Genomic DNA, 22,966 nt, shown 5'->3' with positions numbered 1-22,966 from the left:
TATTGTAGTAATAAAATGTGAAATGCTGCCATATACTAAAAAAGTCGACTTGCGTTCCGTTTTAAGCATATAATATTCAATAAACTTTTTGGTAAAGTAACATGAATGTAAAAAACAATCCAATAAACAAAAATTGTAGTTTCTATCATGTATTTTTTAAAATTTCATTAAAATTAATTTTACGTAATATTTATTTGACGATATATTTGTGCATTTACCTTGTGACAGTTTATGTCTGATCGCAACGTGAATAGGAACCCATAGAAATCCTTCTGTCAGCAGTGTCAGCTGGGTAAGCTGGGTTGATCCAAAAATACATTTTGTGTAAAAAATAACCTTTTTTAAAGGTTTGTAATAGTTTTCCAATAATGTCGCTGATTGGCAGGAATATACTTCGTACTCTAGTGCAGGTATGGTACAGCTTTACGTAATTTTAACGGTATTTTTGTGTAAAATATAAAACGCAATAAAAACTGTTTCGTAACTTCTGTCTCAATATACCGAGTTATTTAAGACAAAATAAAAATATTTTCTTATTGATATGCGATATGCATTTGAAAATCTATTTCGTCGCATTCAAATCGATTAATACGGAGAGTAGTTTTTCGATATTAAATAACCTCACGTGATCAAAGATGGTGATAAAATATGGTATGTAGTGTACCTACAGTATGCCTAGGTATACTTCTTACTGATGTTATATGTGTATAATGCTTAAATTGCGACCAATTGAATTAATCATTGCATGTACTACAGATGTGTATGAGTTATATGCAAATGTAGTATAGCCATTAGGTACATTGTAACATATACAAGTGCTATAAGGAAAATAAAGTATTATATTGATATTGAGTTTTGTGTTTTTCATTTTCTTGAATTAGACAATCATATCACCCTAAAGATTCCTATAAAAATATCTCATACAGGGTGTTACACTAATGATCCATTAGTCAGAAAATAACAAAAAATTGTAACTTCTGAATAAATTTCTCAAGCACTTCTCAATAACTTTTTGGTTTGGTGTAACTTATGTCGCAATGTCTCATATTATATCTGTAAAGGATTTTGATAATGTGACATATCACATTATAATTTTGATGTCACTTTTTAATTGTGTTTTTCAGGGCTCGCAGCACATCTCTAAGGGTTTGCACACAACTTCAGTAATAAATAAGGACAAAAACGTATGTTTTGCGCCTCACTCCATCAGCACCCTGGTGAGAATACTAACAAATCACTAATTATCATACCCTTCCTATTGAAGACAGTTAAGCAGGATTCAAAAGTAGTACTACATAATAATTTGATAAGAGCGATAAGGAAGGTAAATTCTTGTATGAGTGTGTAAATGTTCAAATTTCAGAGAATTGTATAAATTTTCAAAAGTCAAAAAGAGTTTTGGTTTCGGCTAAAACTAGGTTGAAAACAGAGGTTATGATTTCGATTTTAGCTGAAAAACCAATTTTGGTTGGCCACTAATAAGGAAATCTGGTTTTTAAAGGTTTAGTAGAAGTAACCTGACACAAGCCCCACAATGTTGTACTGCTGAACACTGATCTTCTCAGAATGAGATGATAGTCCGCCACACTTGCAAAATGTGGATTGGTAGACATCACAAATCTTTGAGAATTCTAATTTTTTTAAATAATTTGACATAATTGTCATAAAATTGGTGATAGAATAATATTTAGAGCCATATCCTGCTTTGCTGTTATTCTGAAAACTTGATACCATAAGATAAATTGTAAAGACTTCAAAATTTTGTATTTTGTAAAAAAATATCTTGTAAGCAAATATTATATTTCGATGTTTAATGTTTACTATGTTAATCTTATTTCAATTGGCTTAAATGTATATAGATTTAAAATTATTTTCTTCAAAATTTATGTGCCAAAATAATTAAGTGAGAAATTATTTATATTTTTAAAAAGTACTTTTTACTTTATAATCTTGTCTTTTTTGTTAATCAGCATCTTCTAATTTATCTTCTGAAGAAAGAGTAAGGTGTATTTTTGCATATGCATGCATTATGGTATTATAAAAATAGCCATTCTATTCCACTGTTAATTAAACAATTAGTGTTTCAAAATTCTAAAATATTTTTTTTTGTTTTACATACAACATGTTAATGGTATTTTTAAATTTTATTTTCTGGGTTAAAATTTAAAATTGAATAACATTGAAAATGTTTTAAGCTTTGCACAAAACATCAGATACTATGTTTATACAGATTTGAAATTCAAAATTGATAGTATGTATATGAAATGAATAGAATGGTTTAGGGTCTTAACATTATTGTAGCATGAAATGGTGTCAACATTGAAATTAATAAGGTGTAACTATTATAGTGTAAAACCATAAAAGTCTTTAAATTCCTTTCATTTACATTGGAGACAATGCTGTAAATGTACTATAATTAACTGAATTTAGTATTTGGAATATTGGAAACTATTTACAAACATATGGTTTTTTGATCAAACCCATTTTTATCAATTGATTTATTTTTCTAATATGCACATTTAAAAAAAACAGAGGTGTGCATCCGAGATTTGAACCCTAAACTGCCTGAATATCAGTGTTTGCGAAATTGACATAAAACTTTAGAATAAATAATGACTCTTAGTTGAATTCTTTTAATACAGATCATTTTATTATAAAAAATTAGCATAAGTGCATTATTAATATTTAAATCCTTTCTATTTTCAGACTTAAGTCTTATTTTCTTAAGTCTCAAACATTAGAAGTAAAACCAATCTAAAATCAATTTCCAATCTGGCCGGGCTACAAACCATGATATTCATAGAGCAAATTATTAATAAAATATAGTACATTTATAGTGTTGAGTATTATGAAGATTAAGTTTACATATGTACAATGTATAAATAACTGTAGCATGTATCCTATACATTTACTCCAGTGTAAGCCTTTGTGTTGTCCAAATGCATTGTCTAACTGTAACCAAATGTCCTTGTCCAATTGTTTGTATATTTGTCGAATAAGTAAAAAGGTAAAGGTAGGTATTATTTATCGTATTTCTTATGAATAATTGAAATTTAATTTTAAGTGTTTTAATTGTTTTTATTTAAATGAAAATTGGTCACTTCACATTTGAGGTTTTTGTCAATTGTCACAAGAGATAGATTGAAATTAAATTATGGTATTTAAATGATATTATGGTATTCCTTTTGGCTGTAAGGTAATTTTTTGGTCTATAAAAAAATGTTTAAATATTATTTTTAGGGATAAAATGGTGTTTATTTTTTATTATAACATTTTTTATTGGCATTTTTTATATGTATATCTTCTGTATCTGTATTATGTACTTATTTTCTTTTAAAGTTTTTTTAATTTGTTTAATCTTTTACTTGTCTCAGTTTATTTCACATTAAATAATCTCTATTTTCTTCACATTTTGCTAATGTGGTAGTGTTGCCATGTGAATTATAACATAATATTGATTGTATATAGCAACCCAACGCTACCAAGGAGGGACGTATCAAGTGCACGCTGATCCCCGGCGATGGCGTCGGCCCTGAACTGGTGTACTCTGTTCAAGAGGTTTTTAAGGTAAATTGGCGCTTTATTAATAGTAGTAGCTAAGCTCGATTTCAGCTCATGGTAAGTGGCTATTGCTGGGCATGAACATTTGTAATGATCGCTAGATATTTCGACCTTGTCCCTGTAGTTCCGGGACTAGAATAGGGCTACGGTATCTCCTGCCTGTCGTAAGAGGCGACTAAAAGGGGGCTTCCGGGGTTGCGGGCGGCAAGAGTGGGAGCTCGAACCGCCCGGCCAGCGGCCCCGGGAAGGACGACGGTATGTATGGTCGCATACCGTCGTATACACCAGATGGTGTGGCGAGCGTCAAGCTCACGTGGGCGGAGCCCGACGGGGCAACGCGCTAAGAGGACTCCGGTTGCGTTCCTTTGGAGATCCCGGAGCGCAGCGCAGAGGACGGCCACCGGGGGGGTTTTAGTGCGGTAAAAATCCCACATAACTCGGCGTCGCTCCCACGTTGTCGGGTACCTTTTGAAGGTTTCCCCTCAACAAAAAAAAAAAAAATATTATATATATTATATAGATATTTCGACCTGAGGATGGCTACAGACGCGTTGAGGAATAAGTTGGAACATTGCTGATAAGTAAGTCCCTTGCTCACCCTTTTCAACTGTAAACATGCAAAACATCTATCCCATACATGTATTAAGTACATGGCTTAATATATGTTATTTATATGTTAACATGAACAGTTATGTAAAAAATCACTATTAGTTTTAGGGTGAGTAATTGTAGAAACATCAGTTATATCGAGCAGTAGCATGAAAGTGAGTTTATGGTTCTCTTTCTTATTGTATTTCAGGCGGCAGGCATCCCGGTTGACTTCGAGTCTTTCTTCTTCTCTGAGGTGAACCCCACGCTCAGCGCGCCCATCGAGGATGTGGTCAGCTCTATCGCCAGGAACAAGATCTGCATTAAGGTGAAACATTCAGTCAATTCATGCATTGAGCATTCATTGTTTTTTTTTTTTAAATTTGAAATGTCCACGTTTTACTTCTCCTATGAAGTGGGCTAGAGCCTAAACTGAAAAGACGAGTGTCTTGCGCCTGTTATTAATAACCAATCTATCTAATGTTTTGCCTACCAATCATAAAGATTTGTCACTTTTTGTCTACTACAAATTATTCAATTTTGAGATGGTGGACAGTGTCCAAACTAGTGATATTTGTCGTATATTAATGCCTAAAACATATACACATTATTTAGATGTCTTTTTGGCTGGGAATCGAGCCTGGATATTCTTTGGGTAGATGAACATGAACATGTAAATTGCTATTGAGTACAGTGCACAAAAAAACAAGAAGTCGGTTAAAAATACATTAAAACCAAGCTTCAAACATGCTACACCAAATAATATATGTTATATCAAATACAAAACAGAATTAAAAGAGTTTCATTTCAAACCCCCAGGGTATTTTGGCAACCCCTGACTTCTCGCACACCGGCGAGCTTCAAACATTGAACATGAAGCTGCGTAACGCTCTCGATCTGTACGCTAACGTTGTGCACGTGAAGTCGTTACCGAACGTCAAGTGCCGCCACAACGACGTGGACTGCATCATCATCCGAGAGCAGACGGAAGGAGAATACTCTGCTCTGGAGCATGAGAGCGTGCCCGGTTAGTTATGAAACTAAAGTATTGATAGAATTAGGCGATAAAGTTTTTCTGCTTATTTTATGAAAGTTTTAACAACATTTATACATTGTGATGTTCACGGAGTAATGTGGGCTATATACAAAAAGTACTATGGAGGGAAATTTACAGTTTAAATAGATAATATTTAAACCGTTAGATGTAAAAAGGTAAATGGGATTTTAAAGTCTTTATCTCTCACTGCTGGGAACGTGACTGAGAGATGGTTGGAGCAATCACATTTTTGTAATAGGAATTGAGTGAACACATAAGCCTATATGCATAAGCCATAAGTGTCAATACGCTTTGCGAAAACAGATTAAGAGATTATGTTAGAAGCCTTACTTACAACTTACTGTGGAAAGTCTTATCAGATTATAGTTATTAATTAGATGTAACTTAAGTAAGTCTAAGTACGTACTTAAGTTTGGGTTCCTTACGTTTGTGTTGTAATAAATCCAAATATATTTTAATGTAAAAATGACATAATTAAGCTATTTCACACATATATACATTGCATTGCATAAACTTTTTCATCTATTTAATTATTATTTATTATTGCTTACTTATATTTTCCGAAAACTCCTAATTTTCTCCATTGAGACCAAAAAGAGGGTTATCTGATTCAATAAAGTGCAGATTTTTTGGAAATATTGATATTATAAGACATAATCATAACTAGAAAAGGTTTCTTTTATATTATGTCATTTTTTTATTTTGATTTTTTTTTATTTTTATGTCACAATTGAAGACATTTCGAAGTACCTATGTTGTTTATTAATTTCGTATATCACAGGTGTGGTGGAGTGCCTGAAGATCATCACAGCGGCTAAGTCGGAGCGCATCGCGAAGTTCGCGTTCGACTACGCCGTGAAGATGGGTCGCAAGAAGGTGACCGCGGTGCACAAGGCCAACATCATGAAGTTGGGCGATGGACTCTTCTTGCGCAGCTGTGAGGAGGTGGGCTAAATAAAAGCAGGCCCCAGTTTTTGAAGGTGGAAGAACACTCTGTTGTTCGACTCCGGCGGCACCACCGCCACACCTATTTCTGCTTAATAAAGGCAGTTTTCAGCGCTGCTGTGTTCTATTTTGAAAGTTGTGTTAAGGGAGATAAACATTCCTGAGACGTTCCAATTTAATCCTAAGGGGTAGCGGCGCGTCTGTGGCCGACCTCATGTAGGAATCTAATCCTAACTAGGGTTGATTATGGTCCATGGGTCGTAATAGCTACTTACTATCAGCTCGTCTGCTACTCCTATATAATAAAAAAAGGCTGAGGATTACGCTTTTTAGACTGCCACGCTTGAAAATAACGCTATTAAGAATTACGGTGTTCAGGCTTCTGTTTTCGAAGATGAAGCTCTTAAGGTACGTAAGTTCTTAAGGACGAAAGTTAACGCTTGTTAAGATGACACTGATGACAATGATTTTTAGGGATGACGCTCTTTAAGCTATTACCCTGAATGTTACTCTTTAAACTATCGCTCTTAAAAGATGACGTTCTTGAAAGGAATGCGCTTTAGAATAGCGCTATTAAAAAGCTATAAAAAGTTTAACGCTATTAAAAGTTCACAACGTAGGTTCTTGAGAATGCAGCTCTTTCCACTAGAGTTTTTAAAAGTGGCGCTTTTCATGTTCAATCTCGCAGAATAGTTTTGAAACTCTTTACATTGCTTTCAAGAAAGATCCTTTCATTCATTTCATTTCAAAACCTTTTGAGGTTGTTGTAGCTAAGATTCTTCAGGATAAAGTTCTTCGCGCTTAGTCACGAGTGGGTGACATTTCATTTGAAAATTTTAGTATTAACGAGCTTTTGCCCGCGGCTTCGCTCGCGTTACGAAGTAATATTTTCATCCCCTATTTTATCCTCTTGGGGGCAGAATTGATCAAAATCCTCTCTTAGCGGATGCCTACGTCATAACATCTACCTGCATGCCAAATTTCAGCCCGATCCGTCCAATGGTTTGGGCTGTGCGTTGATAGATCACTATGTCAGTCAGTCACCTTTGAATTATATATATTTAGATGTTTACTTAAACATGTCCCTATTTCAGATGGCAAAGCTGTACCCCCGTATCCAGTTCGAGAAGATGATAGTAGACAACTGCACAATGCAAATGGTCTCCAACCCGAACCAGTTCGACGTGATGGTGACACCCAACCTGTACGGCAACATCGTGGACAACCTCGCCAGTGGACTAGTAGGTGGAGCTGGTGTGGTCGCCGGAGCCTCGTACAGTGGCCAGTGCGCTGTGTTTGAACAGGTGAGGTTTGGACGATAGCCATCTATCAACCATCCATCTTCCGAAGCATTTCAGCTTAGTTCTAAGTTCTTCACATAGGAATCTTATTGGGGGTGTCAATGGGCGGCAGTAGCAACGCACTGTCAGAAGGGCTGCATACGTGGCTGCATGCTCGTCTGCTACTCCTAAATTATAAACGAGGGTGGCATAAGGTTCAGCTTGGATAGAATGTAAAATACATATAGGATTTTCAAGTAATATTATCCATATATACATAAATAAACGGCTGATGGCTTGATGGTTAGAGATTTAATACAAAAATCCTTAGTCTTGCCATTTACCAGATTTAGAAGATATATGAAAAAAAAACAAAATGAATGAGGCATTTCAACTTAGTTCCTAAGGACAGTAATAAGTACCATTCCATTTGAGTCGGTAATAAATATATTATATAGGTTTCCATGACAACTTAATATTAAGTGGGTTCAGAACTAATTTTGTACTTAAAACTGAAACTATGTGTCACCGTTCGCTATACAATTCTCAGGGCGCTCGGCACATCTTCTCGGGCGCTGTGGGCAAGAACATCGCCAACCCCACCGCCATGCTGCTCTGCTCCGCCAACATGCTGGCGCATGTCAACCTGCACTCGTACTCCAAGATGATCAAGAACGCCATTAGCAAGTCAGTATCCTCACACATATACACACGTGCACATAGATTTATGTGTACACACAACATACACGCATGCACACAAACACGCATGCTTCCATCCAGGCACACAAAGATGATATTATCATAATTAAATTTTAAAATATGTAATCGTATCGTAATCATTATTATGTCTATTATAGTAATCTTTGTATATGTATAAATTAAACATTAGCGTAATTTTTCCATACTTAAAAAATAAAATAGAACCGTAAGTTCCTCGTTGTTTTTTTTTTGTTTGCACTGAATAAAATATATGTATGTACATTTCACACAATGGAACTTAATACATAAGAGAACACATTTTATATTGACCTTTCGTCTGCAACACGCAAAAAACTTTATAAAGTTTTTTGCGTGTTGCAACCTGTTAGATTTCATTTCTCACGACTCACACAATCGCTACTGCAATGCAGCAGTTTACTTACCTATCCTATAATAATGCAAACTTTCCTTCCAGGGTTCTAACCGACGGTAAAGTGAGGACAAAGGACTTAGGCGGCCAGTCTACCACCAAAGATTTCACCTACGCTATCATTAGCTGTCTCGAACATTGAGTTGACTACAGCTGATCACAACTGACCATAGTAACTATGAAAATCGCATTTTAAATGCCTAATGCTTTTACAAGATTTAATAATACTGCAATATATTGCGATTATTGTAACTTTGCCGATTCGAATTCTATAATGATGCTGAAGTAAGGTGCAAAGTTTCGCCGCTAGAGGCGCCACTATAGTATATTCCATGACAAACGAAATAAAATTAATCGCGTAAAATTACTTACAAATTCTCACAGAGACTATACACGTAAGTAAACTTAAAAACTAAATATGTGAATCAGAAATCGTTTAGTCCCGTAAGGGAGTGAGATTTGGGCGTAGTCCACGTCGGTAAGCGAATACAACAGGGTTATTTGTACTGTATCACAAACTTTCAACGATCGACAAAGTTACTATGTTGTCAATAGTCAAGTGAAAAAGTACTCTAATAATTACAAGTTACATAAAAAATACATAATTTCTATGGTCAGTCCCCAAAAATCTAAGTAGCAAAATTACCCAACTCCTAGAGTTAGTTAATTTGTAAGAATAATTTATTTCTACTTAACTTATTTTTTAATGTGATCTGTACCGTAGTCCAATGAAATTTGAAAAACAGTATTCATTTTGTTATTTATTTCGACATGTTACCAATGTAAATAAAACAATTTTAATGTTACTGTTTTTTTATTGGTGCTTATAATTAATATCCAAACTCAACACTAAATGACCATTTACATTTTAATTAACTGTCACTGAAAAAAATATAAATTATTAAAAATTAAATTTCAATTATATAGGTAATTATAGATTGAAATTGTTAAATGACATTACGATACATTATTATGGGAACAATATGATATATAAATAGCTATGCGAATATAGCAATTTATGTTTAAAATTATTATAGACAGGTCATTTAGTATTAGGCTCGAAGAAACAGATTGGTGGTTGATGGTTAGTCAAAAGCGCCGGGCTGTGGTATAACTCTAGGAACAGCTAACTTCTTCACTCGGTCCGATATTACGTATTTCAGGGCGTTGGGAGGCACCTGAAATGTTTTCAAAATTGTTTGTAACAATAAAGTACTAGAGTAAAAGCGGTTAAAACTTTTTTAAGTTACTACGGTGGAGGGCGTATGGCGTGTAAAATATACGCAAAGTGACGATTATATTGGCAACTTATCCCTATTTTATAACGTATGTTTGCAGTTGAGTATTCTAATATTTTTTCCAAAAAAGTATTTTTGCCCTGCCAGAATATTGTTAAACATAATAATATATACTTAGACAATATACCTAATAATAGAGTTAAAAGATGCATTTACCTTAACTGGATCTCTGTACCAGGCTTCCTTAGATAGACGTTTATAAATTTTGAACTCAGGAAAGAAGCAAATGCGGTTTATACGTGGAAGCAGCTCATCCAGCGGCTTGCACGGTCCTCTCTGTAACAGTACAATTTATTAAAATGATTAACTTCTTGGCGCGCTTATTTTAATCATTTTAAGCGGGTGACGAAATTGCGCGATTTAAAATATGTATTAGCTATTGACCGTAACCAGCGCCATCTAGTTTAAAAATTAAAGTATTACTTGTGGCTGTGTCGGTTAATACGAATATTTTTTTGAAGTGTTCAAAGGTGGTACTATTTCACTAATGGCAGATGGTTTGTAGTTGGCATTTTACAATTTTTTTATTAACTTCTAGTCTTTATTTGCAATCTACATAAATTATAAATAACATTATTGACAACTACTGAATAAATAAAACTATCGCAAGAAAGAATACAAACTCGTATTGGAGGTGGCATGAAATCAGTTTTAGGTCCAGCTATTTGACTGATGTAGTCCATGTGTTTCTTCCACTCGCTCTCCGTCCAGCCGCGTTTCTTCTTCACCTCTTTGGTATCTGTTTTCTTAAGATCCAGTACACAGTTCGCTAATTTTGAGTAACAAGTTGCGTTGGCTGCCTCGATCATGCGATCAATGCGCTCTAAACGTTCTTGGCTAAATCTGTTCTTGTACATCTTCTTTATTATAAGAAATCGGCTGCAATTTTAATAAATAAGATATTTTAGCTGTATCTTATTGTAATGTATAATTATAAGGTGTTGAACGTTACATGTTTTACCGAACGTAAGTGTAAGACGGTAAGGAAATACCCCACATAACAAGCTTGTTATATTTTAAGCACTACAGCTAATATAAAATGATGTAAAAGATTCACAAAATTAGTTGTGAATTTAAGCTAGTTCGAAAAAGTAACTCGGTATTCTAGATGTTCCCTTTTTTTATAAAATGGCAATACTAGGGTGCAAAACGCACTTTTAATTGGTCACGACTGTCCACACCAAAAGATATCTGTAGTCGACACTAAAAAAATAATACTGGTGTGTAGGCATAGAGTATTATTATATACATGTTGTGTAGGATAGGAGTATGGATGTAGCGCTAATTAGCCTAGTACAAGGATTCCTGATGTAGACATGTTAGTTTTATTATTGGTAACTGTTTTATATTCTTGAATAGTTACTAACATACATTAAATGTTAAATATAAACTAAAAATGGACTTATTTACAAAATATATACAAGAAAATTATAAATAAAATAAGCCATCTAAGGATTCCTTAAATTACTGCACAATATTAGTTTTACTTACCGTAAGTAAGGCCAAGAGGCGTCATTAACTCTGTCAGATATATGACCGTTTAACGCCGACATTCGAATGCCTCGAGGATTTAACGCAGGCATTCCTTCTCCAGTATCGATTATATACTTCCTCGGTACACTCAATATGTTCAGTCTCTTTGGTATTTTGTATGGAAACGTGTTTGTGGGGGGATCAAACTTCAGCTTACCCATTTTGAAAAGCTAGCTATTCAGAGAGTTATATGTTGGATTTGGATGTATTCCGGTTTCTACATTTTTATTTATTTTTATAGATTTATTTCTCCATGTTCGTGGTTTTGACGTCTATTGACGTTGTTTGACTTTCGAATGTCGGGTATACGTCTTGTTTTCTTATCTTTTTCTATTGCGTGAATATATTTGAGGTATTAATATTAAATTAAAATTACTATATTCTCTTTGGTGTCATATACCTATATAGTAACTGCGAATAATTTATTTTTCAAAGACCACAGAAATAGCTACCAACTGTGTACTAACACTTCTAATACTCTTTAATTTGTTTGTAGAGGTACAGTCCTCGACAAACGGAGAGCGGACTAGCAGTTTTACGCGGACTATAAATCGAGATACCATGATAGACAAATGTGATACAACTTTTACGCAACAAAAAAAACTTTAACCGGTTGCGTACCTCAAACATAGATTAGTAAAGATATTTCGCCGCCTTGAAATTGAATGAAGCCAAAAACGGCTTATTAGTAAGTTTTTTTTTTAATTATTGACAAATAAAAACATTTTTAGAGAAAATTTAAGAATAAATAACTCTTACTGCGTAATTTACATAATAAATAAATAGATATTATTTCAAATATTTTAGGGACATTTTAGCACGGAGTCGTGGCAAAACTTTTTAATACGCAACTATTTCAATTCTCAAAACTGGGTACATTTTCTTGTTAGGAGTGAGTAATCTTTACTAATCTATGACCTCAAAGTAAATATTTCTAATCTCTCTGAGAAGCGTACATAAATTTTACGCATGAAATGTCGAATGCGCCTACATAAAAAAATATTATCTGTATCCAATAGTTATACGAAAGACTGTAATAAATAAAACACAAAATGCAAAATGAATGTATATTTCCTTATTCACCGTCTAATCACATAAATACATCAACAATTGCTTCCATAACTTACGAAATACTGATCTCATCGCAAACCTCATTCTGCAGTTCACATCTGTTTCACCTATAAAACCAGTCATGTGAACTCTACTTCTAGAGTCACCGAGATCCTTAAATGGTTACGTATGTATGATAACAGAGATATTATATATGTCTAGATAGATATCATATCGGGTATCTAGTGTAGCCGCCAAAAATTTGTTCGATTTTTAAATTTTCGCGCTTGTGAAATTCTTGTCATCTGATAACAGTATTTTTCGTTGTAATTTTGTATCTGTACATAAATATTGTATGTTACCACAGATAAGTAATCTATTTAGACATATATAATATCTTTGACAAAAATAAAAAAGCTAATATATAATATATAAACTAACACATAAATGCTGAGAAATATATTGACAAAATGCGCAATTATAAAAATAACACATTTTTAAAAGGAAAACTTTAAAGCAAGCAATTGACAGCATCACACTGTATAATGTGTGTATGTGAATCAGCTGTGTGTTATGAGTCAATTAAAATATTTCTTTTTTAATTTTTTAATGTAAAATTATCATTTCTCAGCATTACAATAATCGCCTAAGTGTTAGTCTAAGTTGTAAGCATATCGAGTTATTCTTAAATTATTGAAAATAAACCCATAGAAATGAAAATTAAGAATATTTTCTCTTTAACATAAATGGGTATAACGTGACCGAAAATTTTATAGGTGAAATTTAACAAAATTTACCTGTAACATTGCAAATGAATAAACATATGAACAGTCATATATATGATTATTTATTAAAAGTTTTTTAGAAAAAATATTTGGAGAAAATATCAAATATTTAAACCAAAAATATTCCTTATATTTTTGTAAAAGTCGGTCATTTCATATAAATGTAAAAAAAATGTTCATCATTTGCAATGTTGCTATAAACGTCATTTATAATCTACATTCAACATTGACAGTTGAGCCAAAACATATGAAGGCCAAATATCAAAACAATAATTTATCTGAAAAAGCGAAAATCGCTCATAAATATATCCCAAAACGTTGTAACAAAATATTTGCTCAGAAATAATCCAAAATATTGAGCACCGTATTACTTTCATATGTAAACAGATATAAAAGGGATTATTTTTAAAGTATTTCACACGAAGTTTCCGATATCTCCTCGTCTTTGTTACACATATGATTCTGTTTGTCTGTTGTGACGTCACACTAACAATTTACTACGCCAATTTAAGCTTCCGGCTTCGATTCCCGATGAAGTTGAGTTTTGTTTTGCATCTGGATATCTGTCCGTGGCACCAGTAGCAAAGGGAAAATATGGGTATTTTATTGTAAATGTATTTAATTATTTGTGACGTCACATGGTCTAACTTTTTTCCGTGTAACGTCTGTAACGTAAAGTGTGAATTAATTAAAAATAATCCCTAGCAACACTTGTTATAAATCCCTTCAAAAGTAGTGAAATATAATTGACTTAATAAATATTGTATAGATTTTAATATATTCGCCGCATGTCAAGATCTTTTATGTACTTGAAATATTGGATTGTGTGCAAATTTTTGAATAAAAAGTTAATTTACATATTTGCAAAATAACATCTACTTATGAGGAATATGTATGAATTGTCTGTATAATCAAGTTGTTATAAAGTTTAGTAGATTATTCTTGGTTTTTGCAATAATGTTTGATAAATTGTATTTAAAATTAAATTAAAAAAAAAATGCTTTGTTCGTCTAGACATAATCTGACGTTAAAAACAGCTTAGAATCAGTTTGAAATTACCCTTTACGCCCGTTATTAAAACTCAATCTATCCTTTCACCTACCAAAGATCGAAATTTGACAATTTCTATTATGAATTGTCAAAAATTCATAGATTGATTATGCTTTGCATAGATTGTTTAAAAAAACGGGACATCAAATTATTGCAGTGGAAACTTGCAAACAAGATTATATTAGCGTTAAATATTAAAAAAATAATACGTAAAAGATTCGACAGCGGCGCTAAGCGGGATTATTTTCTGACATCAATGGTTGCGATGACGTCGGGCTCTCTTGTTTCGGGTATGGGGGTGAGGTCTTCCGCCATCTTCTTGTGTTGGTTTCGGTTGACGATGCTGGAAATATTAGTCAAGTGTTAGATTGTGCTAAAATTATTAACGATTAGTTTGTCTGTGCGTATTTATATTCAATGTAAAATTTATTATCTAAGTGTGGTTCTAGCTTTCTGTATTTCTGTACTGTTTGCTTTATATTTATAACTAGCTGACCTGGCAAACTTTGTACCACCTCAAAATCTATTTATCAAATACATTCATAAAATATAGCCTATGTTACTCGTAGATAATGTAGCTTTGGAATGGTGAAAGATTTTTTAAAATCGGTCCAGTAGTTTTTGAGCCTATTTATTACAACCAAACACACAAACAAAGTTTTCCTCTTTATAATATTAGTGTAGATAACGTAAACATAAAATTAATAAAAATATAATTAATAGATATTCTTAATTGTTGTCTTTTATTTATTACTATTATATTGATAAACTCAGTAATTTTTTTAAAATATTATATTTAGTAATCAAAACCATGTTTCTTTAAAATAAGTTTTTTGCTTTTTTAGATTATTTTAAATTACCATCACAAAAAATATACCAAAGACAAAATGAAGCAGACGGCCATATTTTTTTCGACACAATTTAACAATAGATAAGTATGAAGAAAATAGCATAGGAAGCTACATGCAATTTGGCACCTTAATCCACCTTACTGGATCGCATACATTAAAAAAACTGCCTATTTAGTTGTAGTTTTCTCAAAATTGAGTTTTATAAAGGAATGACAAGAATTTTGTGATTAATATAATCTAAATTGGTAAAATTGCTAAAATGCTGTTTTTGAGTACATCATACATTATGATGTCTTTACTATTGTTATAAGATAGGTTCCTGTAAAAAATCGTAAATAAAAAAGAAAATGGCTTATCCTTGACGACACAAATAAGCGAACATAAGTCAAAAACTTAAAAATATTATGCTATAACCTTACAATAAGTCACTTTGACGTAAGGACATAAAAAAACTAAAGCGTACCACCACCATAGCCCCATAACACCTTTATATAAATCATACGTACACATACCTTCAAAACTAAGCCATTTCGATATGGTAATGACGATGATGATGACATTTAATATGGAAATAAGAAAAACATTACGATTAACACCGATTCTTTCTTAATATTAAGTCTCTTCAAAGTAGATTTCCGACTGTAGCTGCTCCATATAAATATTCCTTAATTTGCCTTAAGCTGTGTTCTGGTTTGAAGGATGTGGTAAGATAAAAATAGTATGATACATATTGTATATGTGGATTATTAAAATATATGTGTATAATAAATATGTTCTAACCCAGATTCTCTAGATACCTATAAATTAAAATGAAATTGGAAAAAAATGTTCTATTTGATGTTGATTACAGATGACCACGGTCAGCAATGGGCACTGCCAATATGTACTTGATTTTTACTTTTAATTACACTTTTGAAAATATGTTTTAAAAGTACAGACTTTTATCTTAATTATTAATTAAATCCCAACAGTGAAGTGGGATTTAATCAGAAAATGTATTAGATATACAAACTAAATATATCCATGAAATTCGTAGATGATATTTCATGTAAAATGTTTTTCCCGTGAAAATATTTGACATACTTTTCAATTCAATGCTTCAATGACTTATTATGAACATAACCCAAAAACAAACTTTATCCCATGGTTCACACTATTCCCGTAACACAACAATCTTCGTAACAATCTTCCCTTTGTTAATGAACACACTCAAAAATTATAGCGTAATTAATTAACGCTTATTATAATTAATGACTCCCCAATATAAACGGCACTTTCCATAAAATAAAATAAAAGTAACAATTATTGTTTTGGGTCAAATAGAAAATAAACTTTAATCTATCCCTAATCATCCGTTCTTAAAAATCAAGCTAAGCTGTTTTTATATTCTGTTATTATAAATAATTAAAAATACACAAGTGAAAATATTCGTAATATTATTATGTATAATTTTACTAAATGACTATTTCCCTTGCGAATATTTAACCCGAAACAATTTTCCCATAGGCAAAACATCCCAGTAGAAACTAATGTGAATACGTACCATCCTTTGATTTTCTGGTAAATGAAGATACAAGTCATGGGAATGGGTGTCATGATGGCGCATGACACTGGCACCACTGAAACAAAAAAAATATTTAAATAATTATGGCGCTTACTTTAGTAGTACCTAATTGTGGTGGTGAAGGTAGCAGAACGCAGGTGGTTCGACGTATGTGACACCACCGACACACCTTATTCTGCCTCATAGCAGCAATGTTGAACGTTGCTGTGTTCTGGTTTGGTGGGTGTGTTAAGGGAGATTTTTCCGAGGCGTTCCAGTTTAGTGCTCAGGTGTACCGGCGCATCTGTAGCCGACTTTAGGTAGGAATATCTAGCGTTGATTGCAGATGTCCATGGGCGTTGGTAGCTACTTACCATCAGGTGGACTGCATGCTCGTCTGCTACTCCTATATTTAAAAAAAAATAGGACTATGAAGGGTACACAACTAACCAGTAGTGAGATCCATCTCAGGCGCATCAAGAGCGTATCTGAGCAGGAAGATAGCGATGCCGGTGTTCTGGATGCCGGTCTCAATGGAGATGGCCAGGGCATCCTCGTGCGGTTGCCGGAGTAGCCTGGCCACCACGTAGCCCGCGAGGTAACCCAGCCAGGGGAGACCCATACCCGCTGCGATTATCTGAAATGGAGTGTTAGTGGGTGAATGAAGATGGCAGACTGTTTATAGATTTTTGGCAAAGGGACCCAGGGGATGGCCGAGTTCTATCTCCGGGATTTCCAAAGGAACGCAACCGGAGTCCTCTTAGCGCGTCGCCCCGTCGGGCTCCGCCCAGGTAAGCTTGACGCTCGCCCCTCCATGTGGAGTGTACGACGGTATGCGAGTCACTTAACCGAATAATCTTTTGATTGGTTGATTAATATTCATTTTTACATGTTACGTAACATTGCTAAAATTTCGTTTCTTAATACGTGTCTTTTATTTATGTATTTTTATATTTTTTTTTTACTAGATTGGATACATTGTTAGATTATAAATTTTCTTAAATTTATTTATTATTCTTTTATTTGTATTTAAATTAATTTTATATATCTTTTCTTTATATGTCACTAATCAACGTTAGATGTTTGTACTTTTTATTATTTTGAATTTTGAGATTTCAAAACTCAATTTATATTTATTTTAAATAAAAACCCCAAGAATCTCTCTTTGTAGCTCACCTCCCACGTAAAGAGCTGGAAGATGTACAGGTGGTGACGACGGCGACGATATTTAATTTTGTTAATTTTGAGGTTTTTTCGAAATAAAACACTCCAAGTAACTAATTTTAATTTTTTCGGACACTGGAAACGGGCATGTCAGCTTTCAATCTCACCTGCCACGTGAACAGCTGGAAGATGTACAGGTTGGTGACGATCGCGAAGACGATGATGAAGATGAGCAGCGTGGTGGAGAAGCCCTTCAGGATGCGCACCATGAAGGCGGACACGCGCGGCGTGTAGCGCTGCATGGCCAGCCCGATGCCCAGCGGCACGATCAGACCCACCACGAAGAACGAGATGTTCTTGTATGGTACCACGATGTTCGCGTTACGGAATACCACTTGGCCGAGCGAGAATAACCATAGTGGGATGAAACCTGGGTAGAACATAGATTATTAAAGATACTTCGCCGCCTTGAAATTGAATGACACAAACGGCTTATTAGTAAGTTCTTTTTTTTAATTCTTGACAAATATAAACATTTTTAGAGAAAATTTACGTATAAATAACTAATACAGCGTAATTTACATAATACATAAATAATTATTTCAAATATTTTGGGGACATTTTAGCACGGAGATTTCAATTCTCAAAACTGGGTACATTTTCTTGTTAGGAGTGAGTAATCTTTAATAATCTATGGGGTAGAATGAGAAAAGAAGGTAAATGCCAATTGTAATAAATTTTACATTTAGGCCTAAGAGCGATGGGATCTCATGATATGTGCAGTATACAAAAGAAAATGCGTTAAAAATATTGCGTGTACTTACGTATGCAAGCAATATGAAAGTGATTTTTTAAAACCAAAGAAACGAAATACAAAATTATTGTCATCGTATAGTATCATATAAAATTACCTACTCTGATAGTAACATCTACTAGTCAAATTTATGGTGTTGATATTTTTTACGTTTACAAAAATTTACTCTCATATTTTTTCTGAAGCATCCTAATTTAATTTAACAGCAGTGTTAAACGCTGCTGTGTTCTGTTTTAAAGGGTGTGGTAAGGAAGACTTACATTGCCGACGCGTTCCAGCTTAGTCCTCAGGGGTAGAGGCACATTTGTGGCCAACTCCAGATAGGAATCTAATCCTATCTGGAGTTGATTACTGATGTCCATGGGCGGCAGTAGCCACTTACCAGTGGACTGCATGTTCGTGTGCCACTCCTATATTATAAAAAAAAAAACGAACCAAACGCCGCAAGTGTGGAGATTGCAGACATAGTGAGGGACAGGTTGAGGTTCCCTCCGAGGATGAAGGTCCAGATGTTGGAGGCGCCGCCCCCGGGGGCGCAGCCCGTGAAGAACATGCCCAGACGCATCTCCGGCTTATCCGGGAAGATCAGGAAGCCCAGGCCGAAGGATAGCTGGGGGATGAAACACCGTTAGTATTGGGGTAATATGAGGCATTCCAATTTAGTTTTCTAGAAAAATAAACCATTGATCTCAGGTAGGAAGGTAAAGTCCGCACCAAACTGCTAGTCCGCTCTGAAGTTGTTGCGAACAGGTGCAATCATACAATATGCTATGACGACGCGATTCATTTCTATATTCAGAGCGGACTAGCAGTTTTACGCGGACTATACAACCTAAACATATTTATATTCCTTCCTTTTCATAAAATCGTGTGCACTGGTTTTAAAGGATATATTAATAAAAAAGTAAACGAATTTAAAATTGGTCTTCAGGGTAACAACGTATCTAGGCAATCTTATATAGAGTGCTCCAATACCATTTGGTATTGATTACAGAAGTCCATGCACGATAATAACAATTGTGTAAACTGCATGCCCTCTTGTGGGTAACAAAAATTTCATAAAAAAATGTCAAATATCTAAAATATAGCTTAATTTTTTATATTGTTTAGGCCAGTACTTGTCACCTTACAAAATTTTCGTGTCACAATGTTAGTTACCGTACTCCTCCGAAACGGCTTTACCGATTTTCACCAAATTGTATATGCATATTCAGTAGGTCTGAGAATCGGCTACTATCTATTTTTCATACCCCTAAGTGATAAGGGTGGTTCACCCTTAACATTTTTTTTATTTATATGGCAACACAACGTTTGCCGGGTCAGCTAGTAGTAGATACAAGAACTCACCAGAGGCATGAAAACGAATTGTCCGCACAGACCAATGATTGGACCGATCGGCTTCTTCAGACACTCTTTGACTGTCGGCCAGTGCATCGCGCAACCGAAGTTGATGAATATCAGCGATATCTTGAAAACAAAAGAAAATAATTATAAATCTATTATAAAGCATGATTTTTTTTACATACTGTAAGGAGTATTTCAATTTAGTGGCGGGTAATCCAGCTAGTTATTACACGCTTTATATTAGCTTCACTTGTATATTTGTCAGTGAGTAACTCACAAACAGTAGAAAGAGATCATACTTCCTTATAATTATGACGCTTTGTGGATGCTTAATGTGAACAGCAGTATAAATAAAACAATAAATAATAATTAAAGAAACTAAAGAACTCGCTTTTATAAGATATTGAACTAAAAAAATAAAAAATAAATATAGTTTAAAAAAACTAAAGCATATTTAATTGTAAAAAAGCGTGGGATGCTTTTAAAAATATCAGTGTTGGTCCTTCTGCTCATGTCTGTCAGTAAAATATTTATAACTACCGAGAGTGTGCACCCCACGCTTTTTTTACAATTAAATATATCTTTTTTTGTTGTTAATACAATTTTTCATTAAAAAAAAATCTAAGTTTATTTTATATTTTTTAGTTTGATTTCTATAAAAGCGTTTACTTTAGTTTTTTTAAACTATATTTATTTTAATTATTTACAAGATAATGAAAACGATGTATGGAGCATTCTAATGCACTTCCCCCGCCTTATGGGGGCATCCGCTAACTACGTGAGACGTTTTTGTGATTTTTCGAGTATAAGTTTTAAACTCAAACCCGATAGTTAAACCATATAGCGGATTCAACGACGTCTTACATATTGAAATTATATATATATATGTCACACACATATATACTTTGAAGATTTATATTTTTCTAGTTAAGGTTAGGTTAGGTTAATAGTTTCATATTTTTCTAGTTAACCTAAACGTTACCTGGTAGATAATGCTTTTAGCATTAAGTCCGGCTTGTATCAATTTTTAAAGTATAATTAAGTTCTAAAAAATACTTAGAAATAATGAAAATAAAATTTCCAGTATGATTGTTTATCATAGTTATACTTACAAAGAGAGCGACACTGGTAGTAAATATAGTATCTATAACCCTCTCAGGCCTGACAATGATGACTGGAAGGGACCCCTCCACGTTCCCTGTGACTTCGGCATCCCTTTCCACCTGTACTGTTAAGGGAGTACGACCTAGAACAAGATAACATGTTTCGTGTATTTAAAATATATAGGGTGTGTTTTCCAAGCGGGCATTCAGGGGTTAAAAAATATATTTCCTGAAAATTTACCGTTTTTTTTATTTATTATAGTAGTGATAGTTTGTCATTTATGATTTTTTTCCAGAATTTGACTCTTACATCAACACTATCGGCACTATCTATGGCATGATAATACAGGGTGTATTTTTTTGTCAAAATGAATTCGTTCGATTAGGCTAGGGAAATAGAATAAAAAAATTGAGTTTTAGTTTTTATCAAAATTGGCCTCGTTTCTTTTTCTAATAATTTTATATTTGACATTGAAGGTCAAGGGAAGTAACGTAAATCTAACTTTATCACTTGGAAATCTATGTGACCGTGAATCGAACCAAGAACTCTCGGATAGTTAGACGAGTATATTGTCTAGATCACTATATGAGTCAACAATATATTGAATACTTTTAAATTCAATCAATCAGAGTGAGGCACTTATATAGGCATTCCAACTTAGTTTCCAGCACTGCATAGTCCTATAGCCAGTTGTAATCAAGTTTCATAGAAACTTAATTACAATTGGCTATAGGCCATCAAGTGGACTATATGTCCGTTTACTATTAACATTTAAAAAATATAAAAATAATGTGTTACCTAAGAAGACAGCGTCCACACGAGCCGTCCCTTCCCACTGCTGGGCGTTGACGTCATCTTCAGTTAACTTATACGTGGAGTTCCATTCCGCCATCGCCACACGATCGTCGATACTGAGCAGCAGTTTATCGTCCACTTGCATTCCCGTGCCTGTAAACAAAGCAAGAATCACGGTACAGATGACAGTTCCTTTTTAACACGCTTTTATTAGCTAGGGTTGTATGTATGTAATATGTATGTACGTAACAGTAACGGAATCTTTGAACCCGATTTCTATCCACTTTGAACGTTCAGTTTAATTCAAAATTTTGAAAAATTATCAAAAGCCGATGACAATACACGATTTTAATAATTTTGTACCATTGTCCTTATCAACATCCTCAGGATTAACGATTTTCGAGGCGAGAGAAAGCGCCTTAGGGAGAGTTCAGGCAAAGTTACTAGATTGATTTTTAGTTTTGAAAAATAATAATGTTATTTCCCTATAACTCAAGTGTACTGAAACATATCTATAATGCCATCTCGTAGAATGATTTTTAGGATTCAGTACTCAAAGGATAAAACGAAACCCTAGCTGTCTGTTCGTGTGTCACAGGGCTTTATCTCTTAAACCGTAATAGATAGACACTTGATTTTTTTACAGACGATGCATAATGATGGTCGCTATAACAACAAATACTAAAAATTAATAAAATAAATATAGTTCAAAAAACAAAAAAACACGCTTTTATGATAAAATCAAAAAAGCGTGGAGTGCTCCACTTATCAATTTTCGAAAAGCACCCCACACTTTTTCCACAATTATACAATTTACTGTTGCTTAATTTATCCCTAGATTGAAAATTATTTTCTACTTTTTAGTTGATTTTATCATAAAAGCGTGTTTTTTAGTTTTTTGAACTATATTTATTTATTGGTTTTACTGCACCGTCACCACCATCACTTATGCACCGTCGTCACCTCTAATCTGATAACAGTGTTGTACTAATGTGTTCTGGTTTGACGAAGGTGTACTTATATGAGCATGGATGGCAATGTTTTTGTGGCTAACTGAGATAGGAGTTCAAATCGT

At 33.8% G+C, this 22,966-nt stretch overlaps 3 protein-coding genes across 6 annotated transcripts in view; 1 reads left to right on the top strand and 2 right to left on the bottom strand.

The window, feature by feature from the left end:
* The first annotated feature begins 251 nt into the window (after positions 1-251).
* Idh3b (isocitrate dehydrogenase [NAD] subunit beta, mitochondrial) lies at positions 252-9,002 on the top strand. Of its 2 annotated transcripts, none has more exons than XM_073078681.1 (9): positions 252-410; positions 1,125-1,184; positions 3,469-3,567; positions 4,361-4,477; positions 4,969-5,176; positions 5,988-6,151; positions 7,246-7,455; positions 7,982-8,118; positions 8,606-9,002. In XM_073078681.1, the coding sequence occupies exons 1-9, from the start codon at positions 369-371 to the stop codon at positions 8,700-8,702; spliced, it is 1,134 nt and encodes a 377-aa protein (XP_072934782.1). In that variant the 5' UTR covers positions 252-368; the 3' UTR covers positions 8,703-9,002. The 2 variants fall into 2 exon arrangements, with proteins under 2 accessions (XP_072934782.1, XP_072934773.1); XM_073078672.1 differs by having other exon boundaries at positions 1,125-1,217.
* Positions 9,003-9,301: 299 nt separating this feature from the next.
* Theg (Testicular haploid expressed gene) lies at positions 9,302-11,699 on the bottom strand. Its single transcript, XM_073078665.1, has 4 exons — positions 11,350-11,699; positions 10,482-10,737; positions 10,015-10,134; positions 9,302-9,738 (listed from the first exon to the last, which is right to left on the bottom strand). The coding sequence occupies exons 1-4, from the start codon at positions 11,550-11,552 to the stop codon at positions 9,646-9,648; spliced, it is 672 nt and encodes a 223-aa protein (XP_072934766.1). The 5' UTR covers positions 11,553-11,699; the 3' UTR covers positions 9,302-9,645.
* Positions 11,700-12,444: 745 nt separating this feature from the next.
* LOC140746484 (ileal sodium/bile acid cotransporter) overlaps positions 12,445-22,966 on the bottom strand; it is a 38,191-nt gene continuing 27,669 nt past the window's right edge. For 2 of the 3 annotated variants that reach the window (XM_073078646.1, XM_073078640.1), the window contains exons 3-11: positions 21,895-22,044; positions 21,105-21,238; positions 19,996-20,115; positions 19,084-19,258; positions 18,002-18,264; positions 17,121-17,307; positions 16,671-16,746; positions 15,634-15,647; positions 12,445-14,619 (exon numbers count right to left, since the gene is read on the bottom strand). In XM_073078646.1, the coding sequence (XP_072934747.1) occupies positions 14,507-14,619; positions 15,634-15,647; positions 16,671-16,746; positions 17,121-17,307; positions 18,002-18,264; positions 19,084-19,258; positions 19,996-20,115; positions 21,105-21,238; positions 21,895-22,044 (1,232 nt within the window). In that variant the 3' untranslated portion in view covers positions 12,445-14,506. The remainder of the gene's footprint in view (positions 14,620-15,633; positions 15,648-16,670; positions 16,747-17,120; positions 17,308-18,001; positions 18,265-19,083; positions 19,259-19,995; positions 20,116-21,104; positions 21,239-21,894; positions 22,045-22,966) is intronic. The other variant, XM_073078654.1, reaches the window with a different exon arrangement.

This window comes from Epargyreus clarus, unplaced genomic scaffold, assembly GCF_041222505.1.
Source record: "Epargyreus clarus isolate Ecla_fem2 unplaced genomic scaffold, WU_Ecla_fem_2.2 ptg000002l, whole genome shotgun sequence".
Lineage (NCBI taxonomy): Eukaryota > Metazoa > Arthropoda > Insecta > Lepidoptera > Hesperiidae > Epargyreus > Epargyreus clarus.
Note: the sequence above shows the minus strand (reverse complement) of the source record. Positions and strands in the feature narration are given on the sequence as shown.

What these genes read in the sequence shown, in the direction of transcription:
- Idh3b (XM_073078672.1), top strand. Translation starts at nt 369, where the DNA reads ATGTCGCTGATTGGCAGGAATATACTTCGTACTCTAGTGCAG. An exon ending in TACTTCGTACTCTAGTGCAG is followed by an intron (nt 411 to 1,124) that starts GTATGGTACAGC and finishes TGTGTTTTTCAG; the next exon opens with GGCTCGCAGCACATCTCTAA. An exon ending in GGAACAAGATCTGCATTAAG is followed by an intron (nt 4,478 to 4,968) that starts GTGAAACATTCA and finishes TCAAACCCCCAG; the next exon opens with GGTATTTTGGCAACCCCTGA.
- Theg (XM_073078665.1), bottom strand. Translation starts at nt 11,552, where the DNA reads ATGGGTAAGCTGAAGTTTGATCCCCCCACAAACACGTTTCCATACAAA. An exon ending in GCCTCTTGGCCTTACTTACG is followed by an intron (nt 10,738 to 11,349) that starts GTAAGTAAAACT and finishes TTAAAATTGCAG; the next exon opens with CCGATTTCTTATAATAAAGA. An exon ending in GGTACAGAGATCCAGTTAAG is followed by an intron (nt 9,739 to 10,014) that starts GTAAATGCATCT and finishes AAAACATTTCAG; the next exon opens with GTGCCTCCCAACGCCCTGAA.